General features: G+C 38.7%; 1 protein-coding gene across 2 annotated transcripts in view; it reads left to right on the forward strand.

The window, feature by feature from the left end:
* Positions 1 to 1137: 1137 nt before the first annotated feature.
* The window catches only part of ACSS3 (acyl-CoA synthetase short chain family member 3), a 63646-nt gene continuing 47051 nt past the window's right edge, over positions 1138 to 17732 (forward strand). The window contains exons 1-4 of one of the 2 annotated variants that reach the window (XM_064731505.1): positions 1138 to 1469; positions 7578 to 7722; positions 12778 to 12966; positions 17585 to 17719. In XM_064731505.1, coding sequence (XP_064587575.1) covers positions 1138 to 1469; positions 7578 to 7722; positions 12778 to 12966; positions 17585 to 17719 — 801 coding nt within the window. The remainder of the gene's footprint in view (positions 1470 to 7577; positions 7723 to 12777; positions 12967 to 17584; positions 17720 to 17732) is intronic. The other variant, XM_064731515.1, reaches the window with a different exon arrangement.

Raw genomic sequence — 17732 nt, forward strand, 5'->3', positions numbered from 1 at the left:
ATCAGAAGGAACTCTGTGACATAATTATATAGGCCTCAGAAACAGAAGCAGCAACCAGTCTTTATGCTGAAAGACCCTTAGGAATTTTCAAGATGACCTAAAACTTCTGATGAACTTGAACTCCACCCCTCATGTATTTTGAGCCAGGATAATACACTGATTTAATGTATTAAACCTACTGTAGTGGGTCAACAATCTGTTTCTTCTCATCCCTTATTCCTTTGTGTGATAAATTGTTATGTTCCTCTTCTTCTATAAGAACATAACGCTAATTCAACAACAACTGCACTAATTCAACAGCAATCAGGAAACAGGTTCCTAAATTAATAATGAATATAAAACATATTACAGAGTTCCTCTTTGCTATATGACATTCTTATAAAGTGATTACGGAAGAATATCCTCAGTAACCTGTAATGGATAGGGCTATTAAAGCAGTAAAATAATATCGTAAGTGATAAAATAACATTTGAAGCTGGTGTATGTCTTAACTGACTTGAGCATTATAATACTCTGAATCACGCACACTGAAACTCAAGAAGGATTTCTAAATATACACCATAATGAGCAAAACAGAAGATCCACTAGAGATGATAGCGTCCTTCTGGAAAGCAGAATGAACGGTTTCTTTTTTCTTCTGCTGGCACAAACAGTATGTATGCCTCGTTATCATTAGTAAGTTTCTCAAAGCAAGAGTATCTTTCAAAATAAATACTTGGAAAAGTACTCTGGCTACGCGTCCCGCAGACCTGTAGGTCAGAAATACTCTGAGATGTCGGTCTCCTTTTTCAGTCTCTCCGCTGCCTTCGGTCGCTGCCAAGGGTTGGCGGGTCCGGACGTCCCGTCCCCGTCCCCGGCCGCGGCCCCCAGCCCCGGCCCCGATCCTCCGTGCCCTGGCTCCGGCCCCGACCCTCCGTGCCCCGGCCCCGGCCGCTTCCCGGAAGCTCCGAGGGGCGGCGGCCCGCGGGGGCAGGGCCGGGGCGCGGGCGGAGCAGTTGGGCCCGGTCCGGCCCGCTGCGGGGGCAGTCCGGCCGTGCCCCGCCGCCCCCAGGAGCCGCTGCCGTCCCGTCCCGCCCGAGGGCGTTTTGGAGCCCTAGAGAAGCCTGTGTGTCCCCTTTCCCTGGAAGGCCGTGCACGATGGGTTTCCTGGGCAAGCTGGCGGCGCTGCCAAAGCTTAGCGGGGCGCTGGCGGGCCGGGGCTGCGGTGCCTGGCGGCAGCCGGGCCGGCCCTGTGCGCGCGTCCCGTTCCCGCTGCCACTGCCGGCCCGGGCCACGGCCGCCCCCTGCCCGCCGCCCGGCGGCCGCGCCGCCTCCTCCGCCTCCTCCCGGGCGCCGGGCAAGTACGAGGAAGTTTTTCGGTCCTGCCTGGCGGAGCCGGAGAAGCTCTGGGGGGAAGTTGCCGAGCAGATCCAGTGGTACAAGCCCTGGGTCCGGACCCTGGAGAGGGGCAGCCTGGGGAGCGCCTCCTGGTGAGTGCCCGAGTGCCCCGTGCCGGGCCGGGGCCGGGGGGCTCAGCTCGGCTGTGGCGGGGAGAGAGGACTGCCTAGCCCGGGGCTGCGGCTGTGCTGGGCTGGGAGTCGTGTGCTCACCACAAAACTATCTCAGCATGTTTCTGGGATTGTCGGTGTGCCGTCTCTGTTGGAGGAGACGGCTGTGAAGCTTGAGGAAGTTAAATGATTACATTTGGTCAAAGTTCATGATTAAAAGCAGCATGGATGAGTGTGTTGTGGTGAAGGCATGTTAGCATGCACTCTAGCAGGTGTGACAGGTGTTGTGTGTGTCCATGTGTGGCTGAATGATGTGGATGAGTGCGCCTGATGCTCCCCATCCCACCCCTTTTTGGGTCTGAATTGGCAACAGGCTGCCGTGGACATGGGAAAGCCGGCTTCAAATGCCAGGAAAGTCAGGCATGCAAACACACAGGTGTATAAAAAGCTATGGCTTTTGGGATTGCTTTATCTCAGATACTGTCTAAGTAGGTTATAACTTAGATGTTGTGGTTAAGTTAATGTTTGGCAAAGGCATTGGCGTTTGTAATATGTATCTTCCTCAGTGAATGGTGACCTATCCTAAGACAGAATATGATATCCTTCTTATAAATTGCTAGATAGGATTTTCAATACTTTTTCAAAGATAATGTTAAAATTCTTTGTGCTCAAGAGGCACCTTTGCCTCTTTTTAAGCAAGTTTACATCATGCTCTTGGGTCTTTTCTCAAGAAGAAGCTGATGCACAATATAAAAGGCGATGTAGGATAAAGGCCATTTTTACTTGGTACAGCAATGTTCTTTGCCCTTTTTGTATTTTTCTGGGGTTTTTTTTGATCAAAAATGCTAATAATTCTAAAAATTTAGTTTTAAAAATATTAATAATTCTCAAATCTGTGCAAATTAAAAGATAAAGAGCCAGTGGAGTGGAGCTGGATTTCTTATTGGTGTCTGATATCATTGCTTGACACCTCTAGTAGTAAAAATTTATATGTCTTCAGCTAAATTATCAGTAACACCCAGCCATGATGGGCTGTGTTACAGGGGATAGGTAGGATCCCTGAGACTTTGATCTCAAGGTCATGGCACTATTCAGACAGTCCAGGTAGGATTGCCTGCATGATTAGGGTCTAGACAAGAATGTAGAGAACATGTCCTATGAGGAGCTGCTGAGGGAGCTGGGGTTGTTTAGCCTGGAGAAAAGGAAGCTCAGGGAGACCTTATTGCTCTGTGTAAGTGTGTAAAAGGAGATTGTAGCCAGATGGAGGTCAGCCTCTTCTCCCAAGTAACAAGTATAGGACCTTAAGAGGGAATGGCTTCAAGTTGCACCAGGGAAGGTTTAGATATTAGGAATATTGCATATTAGGAATATTGCATATCAGGAAGAACTTCTCACTGAAAATGTTCTCAAGCATTAGAACAGACTGCCCTCGGAAGGGAAGGAGCTACTAAACCTGGAGGTATTTAGAAGTTGTGTAGATGTGGCGCTTACAAGGTGTAGTGGTGGACTTGGCAGTGCTGTGTTTAATGGTTGGACCTGATGATCTTAAGGTCTTTTCCAACCTAATTGGTTCTGTGATCGTGTCATTAAAGACCAGTAAAGCTCATTGACTGCAGCATTCCCAACCAATATAATGAAATCAGTACAGTGGTTACTTTTGAAGGACTAAGGAATGAGAATATTATACATGCACATGAACATAGTTTTGCTATCAGATTCTGTCAAACAAGTGTGGTTTGATTTGCTGAGCAGGATAAGCTTGTTTGTTTAAAGTAACAGAGTTAGGCATTTGTAAAGCATTACTTCTCAGGTGGAAGTTATTTCACCTTATGAGAGGGAAAAATGGACCTTTCATTGTCTGAAGTCAGATTTGTCTTCCAAGCTCTTTGCTAGCTTCACTTTCTAACTTGCATCTTTCATCCTCTGTGGATGCAGAAACTGAAATTATCGTGTTAATGTGGGCAAATAACTGAGGGGAGGTTTTCCAGAAGACAGAACTAGACTCTTTTCAGTGATGTCCAGTGACAGGACCAGAAGCAATGAGCACAAACTAAAGCAGCCATGTTCCTTTTTTTAATGTGAGAGTGACTGAGCACTGGTACAGAGCTGGTTGTAGAACCTCTATCCTTGGTGATGTTAAAATTTCATCTGGACATGGTCCTGGTCTACTGTCTCCAGGCTGACCTTGTAGAAGCGTTCAAGGTAGGTGGGGTAATGTGTATGTCTCAAGCACCCATAGATAGCTGTGGAGCCACCCAAGGATTGTTTGTAATAATACCGAGAAAGAACAGGCTGTGGCTTGAGAAGGGGGCCCTGCAGAGGTAGGGCAGCACTTTTCTGGGATAAATGTCCTTGTTCCAGCTCCTGGAGATAAGCACAACATGGTACAGGGCAGGAAGAAGGTTGGGAAATGGGCATAGACTATAGAGGTATCAGGACCATTGAGGACTGCTGAAGCCTTCTGACCCATTTTCAGAAAGGGCTAGAAGAATGGATCGTGCATGTGAACTAATTTGCTTAGAAAGCAAGAAACTTGCTATGGAGTAGTACCCCCACAAAGCTCAGGTGCCTGTGTGCCTCAGGTCTCTGGATAGATCACCCACCTGATCAGCTGGATCAAGAGGACTCTGGTCATGGAGCAGATGATCTTTATTTCCCTCCTCTTTATTTAATCTCTTTTGCCTTGCATCCTACCTTTATCCAAATCCCACTGCCATATTCTTATACTGAGGTATCAGAGACTAACTTATACAGATTTCCATACAAAGTGTGTGGAATTTACTAATAAAAACTTCGTAAGTTTTTACAGGCCCACTGACTTTTGTAATTCTTTTTGACCAAGAGTATTTTTGAATCTTAGGTTCTGCCTTCCCCTTAAGGGTGGGATGCCACAGACCTGTCTGAGCAGGTGCCCTCCAGAGGTCCCTTCCAACCTCAAGCCAGTTTGTGATTCTGTGGCATCATACAAAGATGCAAGTCTGAGGACTCAACATCAGGCTGTAATTGTTTGTATGCCAGGTACCCGTTGTTCTGTGGATAATAAAAATTTTAAGCAATTCAAATTTGTGTAAACAAATGTCTTAATGTGCAACATGCAATTTTATTTCTTAAGTTCACTTTAAATGATAACAGGCTGTACATGATAGAGCTTGTACTTTAATGCCTCTGAAATCCCAAATGGTTACTAGCAGTCAGTGTGCTCAGCAGAGTGACAGATGGGGAACTTCTTTGAATATAAGAGAGAGAGAACATAGAAGAGGGTCTTTCAGAGGACAGGCTGAAAAGAAAACAGACAGTGGAACTCAGCCAAGAAAGAGGCCAGGTGTCCAAGGAAAAACAAAGCTTGCTGGCTTAACAGGGTAAAAAGGGAGTTCTGGGTCAGAGGTTTACCTTGAAAGCTGCTTATGGGGACCTGAAAAATACTATTAACAAGTTCATGTGTGTGTGTCTTGAGTTAGAATTTGTTTCCTGTTTTATTAGATCAATTGGAAATACCAATTTTTTTTAATAGCTTTGCTTTTGGTTGCAAAACCTGAGATGTACAGAAGCAGATGCTTTTCATATATTTTCCAGTGTAATCTACTTCTATTGAAGAAGTTGAAGGAGGCTGTTACTGTATTTAGAATGTAGGCATAAGGCAATTCTTCCTCTCTAAATACTGTAAGAGCATGAAAGAAATTTGCAACTTGCAACAAAGTGTGTTTTCTTCACTCTCTGCCCCTGGAAATATCAGTAGTATGTCAGTGGAATGCAAAGATTTCCAGAAGATAAGTGATCCGTGTCACCATCCCCTGACTTGTTTTTTTGAAGCAGTAATCCCAGGTACTGTTCTAAACTGCATCAGTGGCTGATGCAGCACAAAACATCTGGTTTGGCCTACATGAAAACTAATAAGAGCTATGAAACATGGTTGCTCAAGAAAAGGATGAAGGAATTGAAATTGTTTGATCTAAAAGACAAAATGGAGACCTGGGTTTTAAACCACATAGAATTTGGTAAAGAAGTTGAAGGAAAAACTTCCTTGAGCTGGCTTTGAACAGGTCAAAACTGTCTTCAGTTGCAACATGGGAAACATAGTCTTTAGATGTTAGACAGAAAAATCTTTTTAATGCTGAAGTTGGTGAAACACTTGAACAGATTATTTTGGAATCTTGTGGAATGCCAGTTAAAAGGGTTAAAACAAGTTTTTATTTAGGAATGTGGAAACAGGTTTCTCTAACATGTGCAGACAGAGGGCAATTTTGCAACATATTTTTTCCTCTGGTGCTAAGACATATGTGCAATATTTAATCCCCTTTGAATTTTGGAAGTGTTGCCCAGATTGCTATTCAAATGTCGCTTACATTTTCAAAACTGTTTCAGAGTCAATTTACATAATAATATCTAAAATAATCTGATATTGTCTAATATTTTGTTCAGCTTCTACTCTCATTTAATGTAAAAAAAGTGCATGTCTGCTTTTCTGGTCCTATCAGAACCTCATTCCTTCTCAACAGGGTAACAAAGCTCTCATCGCACCTTCCAGATAGTCTTGGTTTTGGATTAAACCTACAGTTGTATCTCTTTCACACACTTGTTTGTAAGTGATTGCTAAAAATTCATGTTGATGTTGCCATGTATCTTTAGAAAACCAGAGCTCTCATGCCTGCTCATGTTTTGACCATTTTAAGTGAATATGCATAGTCCAGGTAATGTGTTCTCTTGTTAATATCATCCTACAGTAATTTGGTAGAAAAATCTGAATCTTACACAACTTTTATGACATTAATACAGAGTTTCTCTGTATTATGTGAAACAATTCCAGATGCTTTATTGTTCCTATTGTTTTCCTTTTAGGGGAAGGGTTTTGTAGACTTTTGTACAGGATGGTTTGTGACTTTGATGGTGCCCCACTTTCTCCTTAGTTGCAGTAAGATAACTGTATCCTAAACATCCTAACTGGTTTTAATTTCATAATTGCCATTTTTAAACAATAAAGATTATCCTATAGCATCTGTGTATGGATATAAAAGTAATATATAAAATATCCTGATTTTATATTATAAAGCAGTCCTTTACTAAACAGGAGAAGTGAAGAAGGAAATACTTGTCTTTAACTAGTAGTAGGTTACTTTAGGCCATCTTTTATTTCTAATTGCATTATAATAATATGTTACCACTGTACAGTTGTCCCCGTAGAACCTTTAGGAAACTCTCAACTGTGTGTTTTTTGTAAATTGCTATTTTGGCTTCACAGATATACATGCAGATAGAAAAATAAACAAATGGGCATGATTTAGTGTGAACTTTAACTTTTAGGTGCTGTGTCATCTTCCAGTAAGTAGAATTGTCTTTGTGTGTGGTACCTTCCATATTTTTGTTCTTTGAGGATAATGTTGCACTTGAATTTTTTTTCTATATAAAATGACTAGAAAAGTGAAACCTAAGTTTGTGAAATCTTTTTTCTTTAATTGGAAGATAAGAGTTCTTTGTAAATGTCTAACTATTGAAGAGGCTATGACTGACTCATATCACTTTACAGAAAATTTTGAGTCACTGATATAAAAGAGTGTTGTCAAATGCATTATAATCATATGATCTTATAACTTGGGATCCCTTTCATTTAGCTACAGATGTGTATATGTTTAACTGTTATTGCCAAGAGATGGATAAGACTATTTTGGGTCCTGAACCTGTTCTTTTTGAAAAGGGTATGTGTGTGTGCCAGTACAAAGTAGGATAATAGCATGTTTTCATAATGTCAAATTAATTTATGTGAATTTATGCTTTTTCTGTGATACCATACATATAAAATCAGCGTGATTAATGCAAAGTGAGTTAAACCAAGACCAAGTTCAGCAGATTCTTAGTTAAGTCAGTTAAAATACAGTACTTAAACGTCTGTTTTCACTAATGGTTGTATTTAGCTTGTTGAGTAAATCCTGAGGTTACAGAATAAAAAAGAACTTCCTGGAGTGAGTATAAGGTTTTAAGAGCTGTGTTTTAATTGAGTGCTCTCATTCCTTAAAACACCAAATGACCAGAAAAAAAAAAATAAAGTTGTCTTAGTTTGGAAGGCTAGCTGTCACATACTTCATACTTCTTTTGTAGGTTCGTAGGTGGAGAGCTGAATATGTGTTACAACGCTGTAGATCGTCATGTTGAGAATGGACAAGGAGACCAAACTGCCATTATTTATGACAGTCCTGTAACAAATACCAAAGACAGAATCACATACAAGGAACTTTTGGAACAGGTATGTTTCAGAATAACATTGTTAATTAGAAGGGACAATAAATATTGCACAGTAGGTAAATACCAGAGAGGTAGAAATTATCTACCTCATTAGTTTACTTCTTTTGCTGTGCTCAGTATTGACTTATAAGCTTTACTACCTCTGCCAAACTATACTGCATCCATTTGGTTTTGATGCAGTATTTCCTCCATTTCCTCTTTGTCTTCTTCAGTTTAATAACTTTTTCCCCTGGTTGGTTAAATTTTTAAGTTGTCTGTATTTGATTTCATTTTCTTTTCCCCTAACAGATCTTAATTAAAAGGTTAATCATAGTATTAGTTAAGTCTCTTGACAGTTGCTGTGATAAGCAAAGGCACAGTTCCATAGAAATTAAATGTGAACCTTGGCAGTTGCTGCGCATAGCTGAGTGTAAGCCTAAATGAAATTTAACTGGGGGAACTCCAAAGGAAGCTGAGTCACCTGCCCCTATGTAGGCTGGCATGAGGGTGCTTCTGTCTGGAAGGTGTGAGGATTTTGAATTCCCTGTTGGCTGAGGTAGCTTACTCCTGATGAGGTTGTGAACATCCCGTTATGCATCAGCCCATTCAGGTTTACTCTGTGCCTCACCATGGTTTGTTGCCACCATGGGTGTTTGCAGTCTGCCCTGAAAGTTCTTGGCTCTCAGGGCTGTCTGCTGGAGGTTTGCCCTCACGCTGCTACTCTTGTTTAGGTGTCTTTTTTCTTCCAGTTACATGTAGCAGTTGAACTTAAAATTGAGTACAAAGAAATGTTGGAGTTGGACTTGTATTCTTCCTTAATGTGTTTCAGTGTGCAAGGTGGTTTACTTTGAATGTAACACACAGTGTACCTAAGATATGCATGTAGCGTCTGGAGTAATGTAAGCTTGTGGTTTAAAATGTGAAATGAGGTCAGAATACAGTAATTCCATTTGTGAGAGATTTATTCTGCTGTTGCAAGAAGAGAAGTCATACAGCTACAAAGAAATGCTAAACCTGTTATGCATTCTACCTTTTAAGGAAAATATAGAAAACATGTATTCCTTACCAGTTTTCTATTTATTAGGACACAAGTCCAAAAAACAACATGACATATGGTATGCTGGAGCTGGAAAAACTAGCTTTGGTGTTTTAAGGAGTCAGAAGACTTTGAAAGCATCCAGCTCCTTATCTAATCTTATTTACACTAATATATAAAAATATCATTAAAATTTTATATACACAATTTTTGAGTCTTTTGCCCTCAATAATTATGATATGTACACAATATGTATGCAAATAGATGTGTATACATAAAATCAATCTGTATATATGTTGCATATAATACTTGGTTAACTTTAATGCAGAAATACAACATTTTAATGTAAGTTATATTAAGTGAACCTGCTTGGTTGAAATTTCCTCTGAAAAGAACTTGAAAAGTAGCCTTTTTTCTGCTTTTTAAGCTTGATTATATTAAGTCTCCCAACTTTATGTCTCTTTAAGTGTATTAATAGTCTTAAGACATGGCAAATTTGTGCAAAGTGAGAAAATTTTACTAGTTGCCGTACACATCCTTTCATCTACATTTCTTCTTACACAGCATTGCAAAACCAAGTGGAAGAACTGGTTTAAGTTTTCTGGGGTATGTAGCAGAAGTTCCCTTAGAAGTTCATTATAATCTTGCTGGAGGCTGAGTCCTGTCTAAATACTATTTCTGCATTCTCTACAGTTTACTCTTAATGAAAAGCAAATAAATGTGAAAGGCAGTATTTGAGATTAATAGCTTGTCTATTGAAGCTTTCTGGTCCACTCTAGTACAGTAAGTTTAATTTGGTTTATCTGCTAGCTACCAGACTCCTGAAAACAAAAGTAACAAAGAGAGAGATCTACTAAAAATGGGAGGGACGTAGGCTGTAGTATTTTTTAATGGATCTTATAGGTCTAGGAGAGTTTAGCTTCCATTGATGGATTCTATGCTTGTGTGTCCCAGTCACTGTTCAACCCAGGAAGGTTTGGAATTCCTCTTTTGAGCGTTTTAAATGGGATTTCTGGTTTTGCATCTTTTAAGATGAATTCTTTTGGCATGGACCAAAACTGCTTTTGGTAACTGCTAGGAGTTCAGAACTGAGTGACTTAGAAACCTTAGCTGCTAATACAGCTGTAGGATTTGATTGCTGGGTAAAAGTAAAACTGTGCTCACTGGGTCCATGCCTTTGATAGAAGGGCAATTTATGCTCTGGTCTTCCGAGCTGAAAGCCTGCTTGAGTTTCTTATTATATCACTTGGTCTCTAGTGATTTTATTACTGGAATGTCAAATATATTAAAGTGAGTGAGCAGTCTTAAACTTGAAGAAAAGTGGAGAAATAGCATGTTAGTTTTTGAGTGATAAAGTACGCTGCACTGTATTAATATAAATCATAAATGACAACACATTGTAACAAAGTGGAAGGTTTCATGACTTTTAACAGTTTGATGAAATGTCAGTACTCTTCCACCTTCTCCTTTTTTTTTAGAAAGAGTGATTGCTTGGATGTTTCAGGGCTTCCACATCAATCTGAAGGGCAATGTAAACCTGCTTTACAATGCTCCCCTGTCTTCCAAATAGTTGTAGATAGAGACTGTTTTATTGTACAGTCCCAATGTTCCTCGTCTGTCAGAAGGATGAGGGAAAGGGCGCAAGGAAAATCATAGACAGCCATGTATTATATTGGATTGTTGTCTTCAGTGGCATTACAGTCTTTAGGGTGGGGAAATCAGATGCAGACAAGTGACTACTGGGTTTGCACAGGTGACATGTAGTTCCTGTCTGCAGTATGCTGTACACCCGTTCTGCTTTAAATGCAGTTTAGCTATGATTGATTTCAATAAAGATCATGTAAGTACATGCAGATCTCTTTGCTGTCTCCCTTTTATACCCAGGAACCAGTTATATGGCTTGTTTACAGGCACTGGGAGTGTTCTATTTAAAAATTGCTAATTATGATCATTAAATAATGTCTTTTTCCTTTAGCAGGCGAATATTGCCTTTTTCATAATTATTAATAATTTATGAAATAATAATAACAATAATACTTGTCCATTATGCTTAACACTTGTCCACACTTACAGTGACTATAAAAATACTCATTAAATGTTATTTTCTTTGCCTCTGGCCTTTTTGTCAACACTTTGCTTGAGAGTCCCAAGTAGAGAATATAATGATTAGCTTTTTTGTTTCTTTGTGAGAGGGTGATGTGTTCGAAGATTTTAATGTTTTCACACTAGGAATTACAGAAAAGTGATTTACCTTTGGAAGTAGAATTGTTATCTTTATTTATAATTACTTTCGCTAATTATACCTAGAAATGACTGTAAATGCTGGGGGTATGGCAATAATTCTAGCTTTTTACATGTCCAGTCTTTGGTTTTTGCTGAGTTTTGATAGTTTATATTGTTTTATATTGATTTATATTAATTTATTAATAAGTCTAGCATTAAATATATTTTCTCTTGAAAATCAGTAATATTTAAGATGTGTTCCATACAAATCCTATGGATACCTAAGTTTGTGTGAGTTTTCAGCTTGGTGTGGTGATGACTTTGCCTTACAAACATGTTCTTTCTTGTGGTTGAAAATAACAGCACAGATTTATGCAATGCTTACAGAAAATGGAACTTACGCAGTATCTTCTGATGCAAGAGTGCCTGTTTGGGGCTTCTGTGTTTCCATTTTCTTAAATCCTCGGGGAGAGTGTAGAAATGTGCTGTTTGATTGTGGATGACCTGTGAATTTAATGCAAAGACAGAGCAGATGCTCCTGGAGCTTCTGGATGTTACTGTCTCAGGTGACTGAAAATCTGAACATATATTTCCACTGAAGAGAGAAACAGTGAGGTTGGAGGTGGATATATAAGAGTAATGTGAGAGCAGAGGTGCAGGAAATAATGTCATTAGGCAGAGAGGTGCAACACTAGAAAAGAGCACTTAAAGCCTTTGATATGCACAGAGTGATCCATGATGCTTCTTCACTTGGGTAGGTCCATAGCTATCTCCATAGCTGATTTAGTATTGGTTATTTTTACATGTCCTTACTGCATACAAAGCAGTTTATGTCCCTTTTCAATATATTTATGAGGATTCTAGGACTGAATGTACTGACTCTTTGAAAAGAGAAAACTCAAATTTTTAAATACTATAAAAGAAAGCATTTCTTTCAGAAGATGCCACATTGCCATGCCATAGCAAGCAGGTTGGGACAACTTCACTGTGCTTGTCATAGGCTCCCATGCTCATTATAATCCAACTTACTATGTGGTAAATACTAATGAAATATACAGTACTACTATTTTTGTGACGAAATATTGTGTACTGTCAAAATAATAAATATTTTCTCATGGTGTTACAGGGGCATTGCTGCTGACCTGTCTATTGCATTTTGTGAGTTCCAGTCCTTTGCTGTTGTACATAGTCTCTCTTAGGTTTCTGCATAGCAAAAAGGAAAGTCTTACAATGAGAGCAAGAACTGATTTTAAACCTAGATATTTAAACCTAGATAACATTCTGAATTTGTGTTTCCCTTTGGTTCAGAGTATAAGGGCTCTTGTCTTAGATTGAGAAGTTATGCCGCTGCAGTAGAGAATACTGCAAAATAAAATAAAGAAAATACTACTACATATTGATTTGTGTTTCAAAGTTAGCTAGATAGGACAGAACTTACATTATGAAATGACATGTTTACATTCATTCTTAAGAGCTAAAGTTTAGAAGTATAAACTGTTATCTGAATAAAAGAATGACTGGTAGACTCCCATTTAAAAATTTGTTAGACATTGCTATTGATTTTTTTTTGTGGTTATACTGACTACAATAATTGGTCTCCTTCCATTTTTATTTTACAAAAGAAAAATATATTAGTAGGTTTTTTGCAAGAAAGAAGTTGTCTTAAATTTACTGTACCTTGATTACATTACATCAGCTTTCTTTATTATACTGGCTTGTCTCTTTGATGTCACGAATCTGTTGACTGTATGAAAGTTTTTCTAATGGGGCAGCAGCATACCTGGAGGAACTTTAAATATGAATGTTTTGTCAGTACAGGTCTCCAAGTTAGCTGATGTCATGATCAAACATGGTGTGAAGAAAGGTGATCGTGTGGTCATCTACATGCCCATGATTCCACAGACAGTGTACTGTATGCTGGCTTGTGCAAGAATAGGAGCCATCCACAGCCTGATTTTTGGTGGGTTTGCATCTAAAGAGCTTTCGGTTCGCATTGATCATGCAAAGGTAATTACCTGTTTGAAGCAATAAACACCATTGCATTAGTTACTTCTATTAGTCAATGTCAAAAACCTGTTCTTTGGATTTTTTTCCCAGACAGGATAACATTTGTCTTTGTGTGGCACACAGTTTGTTTATAATATCTATTGTTGCAATATGAGCAAAGTACTATGTCTGTGCTGAGGTTGATACTTGTATAGCAGACACCAAGTGAGCAATTTTGAGCCCTTCTGCAAAAGCAGGAGTTTAACACACTGTTGTTTGCATAGAGTGTACTTTATTCTCATGTTTGTCAATCTTTTTCTACTAAGCATCTCCTTAATATTGGCTTTTGGTTCAGCATTTTCATCAAGTGTATGAGGAAAATTCTGCCAAACCTAAGTGGTTTCACTGGCTTGTCTGATGTTAGGCATATTAGTAGTTCATTTTTTCAGCTGTGTTATGATTTAGGAATGGTATTCCCCAAAGCATTGTTCTCATTGAAACACTCCAAAACTTATGTTGCTTGTTCTCTCCCCCCTCTCCCTCTTCCTCCTTGTGGTGGGATGAAGAGGAGAATTGGAGGCCTAAAAGGTAAAGATCAGGTTGAGGTAAGAACAATGTGCTAGAAACAGCAATGAAATAAATGAACAGTAACAGCAACAATATTCATAGCAGAGTGTACAAGAGAGGCAAATGATTCACGCCACACTGAACTCACGCTACCCCACCACACCCTCCAGAAAGGACCCATCCCTCTTGACAGCTATGGAAACAGTTGCCCTAAATAAGTGACTGTGCTGATTACATAATCAATACAGATGAATGCTTTAAAGGCTCCTGTGTTCAGCATAACTTGAGCTTGTTTATAAAGTGTTATGATGTCTGTGTTACTGAAATGAAAATAGTAGTTGACTATTCTTAGTACCTTTTATAGGCATATGAGTAGCTCGCTTAGTATGCATTAGTTTCAAACCAGCTAACAATGGAATGGCCTATTCTTGTTTTCCACTAGTGAACAAGGTAAATCAGTCACCTGAAGCATTCATGGTCGTCTTATGTTGCTTAGATGTATAAACCAGAAGAGAATTTTGTGTAGGGTTCAACTCTCCAGGATTTGTGGAACTTTCATGTAGATTTCTGTGTGCAGAAGTGCTTTTTAGATGACTGAAGTTTCAGTTTTATAAATATCTGTAAATAGAGAGTTGAATGCATTTCCCCTCTCTCCTTGATGCTTTAACAAAGATGTTAATAAAACGGCCGAAATGGTTTGTTGGAATGATGAAAAAAAGGCTAACAACAGCTCTCTAGTTTTCCCTTTCTTCCCACTTACCCATTTTTCTAACAAGCTGTAAAATAATGTATAAGAAAAAAATTATAAGCTTTAAAAATGAAAGTTGCTATAAATACAAATTATATAGCATGTTTACTTTTAGAGTATTCTGTAATTATTGACTAATTAATCCCAATGGTTTTTCCTCAGGGGATAAAAGGGAGACAGCACAATAATCATAATCCTTGCTTCATGCATTAAAATGAAAAGAGGGGAAGTTAAAATTTTCTACCCAAGGTCACATAGCAACTCTTTTGAAGGGTTAGGTATATAATTATTAGCTGTAAACCATGAACTAACTCCTAATTTACATTGCCTTTTGGTTTCTTTAAAAGGCAGTATTATGGATGATTTTTGGTCCATCTGATGTATAATTAAAATGTGGATGAGGGAGGCATACCTTCAATCTAAGTTTCAAAACATGCCCCAATTTTCAGTGTGATAAAGCTTTCATGATAAGTGAATTGCACACTCTTGAGGCTGCCTGTAAGTACCTGTAATAGCCAGTAAAGATGCTGAATAAATAAAGCAGTTGCACAATAACCTAACATTTTTATTAGGCTTTTATGTGAATTGGTTTAGATGCTGCAGTACAGGACCTGATATTGGTAAAATTAATTAGAAAGTGTTAAAGATGTGCAGTGGAAAGCTGGCTGTAAGATGCTCTTGTAGAAGAAAGATCAAACTTCATACTCTGTTGGAAAGTCTGAGTGAAAGAAATAACAAGCACTTTCTGGCGACTATGAAAAGGTACACTTGGCCAGCTTAGCTTAATTTATCTTGAATTTTAAATAGGTCTGGGAATGCTGCAAAGTCCTGCAGCTGGTAATTTCTACTTGTCAGGTATTGGCAGTTACAGGCATTCTGCAGTGAATTGTGATGAAGTGATACAGAGCATGAAAACAGAATTTTTGTCATCTTTCCTTTTACTTGAGTCTGGGAATATATAATTTGTAATGTTAAAGCAATAGGTAGGTTCATACAATCATGGAACAGTTGGAAGGGACCTTTAAAGGTCATCTAGTCCCTGCAATGAGCAGGGCTTGTTCAGATAGATCAGGTTGCTCAGAGCCCTGTCAAACCTGACATTGAATGTTCCCAGGTGTGGAGCATGTATCATCTCTTTAAGCAACCTGTGCCAGTATTTCACCAACCTCATTGCAAAGAATGTCATCCTTATACGTAGTTTAAATATACCCTCTTATAGTTTAATACCATTACCTCTTTGTCCCATTGCAGCAGACGTTGCTCATGTGTAGCTTTTCATCCACCAGACACCCAGTATCCACCAGTATCCCATGTCCTTCTTGGCAGGGCTACTCTCAATCCCTTCATTCCCCAGACTGCATTAATTTTTGGAGGGCTTGGCCTGGCACAGGTGCAGGCCTTGCTCTTGTGCCCTGTTGAAGCTCATTAAGTTGTTATTGGACTACTCTCCTTGAGCTTGTCCATATCCCTCTGGATGGCCTCCCTTCCTTCAGGAGTGTCAGCTGCATTACTTGAGGGGTATTAGAGAGTATAGAGGAATTTGTAGGAGTCTTCACAACAGAACAAAAATGTTGGTCTTTTACCAACATCTTTTACTATTGGGACTTGCTTTATCTCGTTTCTCTTTTGTAATATTGCTGGGTTTTTTTCCTACAGCTCACTGTCTTTGTAATTTCTTCTCCAGCAGACCCTTGAACTCTTGCTGGTTTTTCTTCAAACTTGTTATATGTCTATTTAATCTTAATGTATATCACTACACGGAGCCACAGAAGAGGTGGGAAATGGGTGTATGAAAGCAATATGGAAGCAGAGGTGCAGGACAAATAATGTCATTAGGCAGACAGAAGAAAAGAGCAGTTAAAACCAGTAGTGGGCCTTTGATTTGCCTGGAGTGATCCATGATGCCTATTCACTTTGGTAGTACATCACCTTTGCTAATTTAGTATGGCTTGGTTTTAGATGTCCTTACTACATACAAGGCAGTTGATGAGCACAGGTGAGATCATCTACAAATTACTATAAAGCTAGTGATAACAAAAGTCTTTCATCTTAACACTTGAATAGGACTGTGTATCTTCTATTTGTTACAGTCTGACTTCAGGGTGGCCTCCCAATGAATTTGCAGCTTAACTGCCTTGTATTGTATCATCTTCTATTAAATCAGTGCATTCCAAAAAGGAAAATCAATGAATGCTGAAATTTTAAAGCTCATCCAGAATCTTTATTTTGAATACCTGCCAATTAGTGATCTTTTCTAAATGACAGATTTGGACAGGAAACATTTTATTATTGCACAAGAAAACTATTTAATCTGTACTTTCTCTGCTGAATTTAATTTCGCCTTAACCGTGACACTGTGGTTTATGCCTACTTAATGGGATTTATGCTAATGCATACAATTAGTAAACTAGCTTGATCAAACTGAGTGCCATATGATAAATACATTTATAAAACTTCAAAACAACAGAGATTGAAGACTCATTCTTTTCCAAGTAAAATATATTCTAACACATAGTTTCTTTGCTGCTAACTTTTCTCTCCTAAAAAAAACAAAAAATAAAAATACCAAGCTTCGGACTGAAGCTGAAATAACTTCTATGCAGATTTCTTCACTTAGGCAGTCTTACATAAAAGCTGGTTAATTTATTGAAAAATATGTGGAATCTACATTTGTAAGCAGATATTAGTCTAAAAAGCCCCAGATCTATACAAATCTGTCTTTTAGTAATTTTGAACCCTCAGTCCTTCAACCATCTCTTGAAAAACTCTAGCCTTACTTCCCTCATGTGCCTTATGACTTTCGCTTATTCTCTTCCCGTATTTCTAGTTTCCTGCCATCTCTTGTTTGCCTTGTTTACCCTCTTCTCTTTTCTGTCCTGTGACTTTCATTGCAGGCTATGAAAAAGCCAGCAAAGTTCTTCAGCTAGTATTGAAATGTGAAATTGGAAGCATTAGGTAGAAGGCAAAACAGTACAGCTAAGTGTTGACATCATTTCCTCACTCTTTCTTAGTGGATGAGATGGACAGTGGTTTCTCTCTGTGTTCATTAATATTTATGCAACTAATAAGAAGTTAATACTGTTGATTTCTTACTCAAATATATTTGAAAATAGTGAAGTGTCAGAAGGTATTAATGTTTTTCCAAACAAAAAAGCAGATGCGTGGACAGCGAGATCACACAAGTTTGATATACTCTTGATTTACCCTGTGTCTAATTACATAAAAATAAATATAAATTGTATGTGTTGAATTTAATAAAAAATATTATTAGGTTACATATCTAAAGTACATTGCAAATGTACATATTAGCTCTTCTTTTTTCAGCCCAAACTTATTGTAACAGCAAGTTTTGGTATAGAACCGAAAAGGAAAGTGGAATACATATCTCTCCTAGAAGCAGCACTGGCAAGGGTACAGAGCAAACCTGATAAAGTTCTCGTTTACCAGCGACCTAATTTGGTGGGTGTACAGT

The sequence above is a fragment of the Zonotrichia leucophrys genome, chromosome 1A (assembly GCF_028769735.1).
Source record: "Zonotrichia leucophrys gambelii isolate GWCS_2022_RI chromosome 1A, RI_Zleu_2.0, whole genome shotgun sequence".
Taxonomy (NCBI): Eukaryota; Metazoa; Chordata; class Aves; order Passeriformes; family Passerellidae; genus Zonotrichia; species Zonotrichia leucophrys.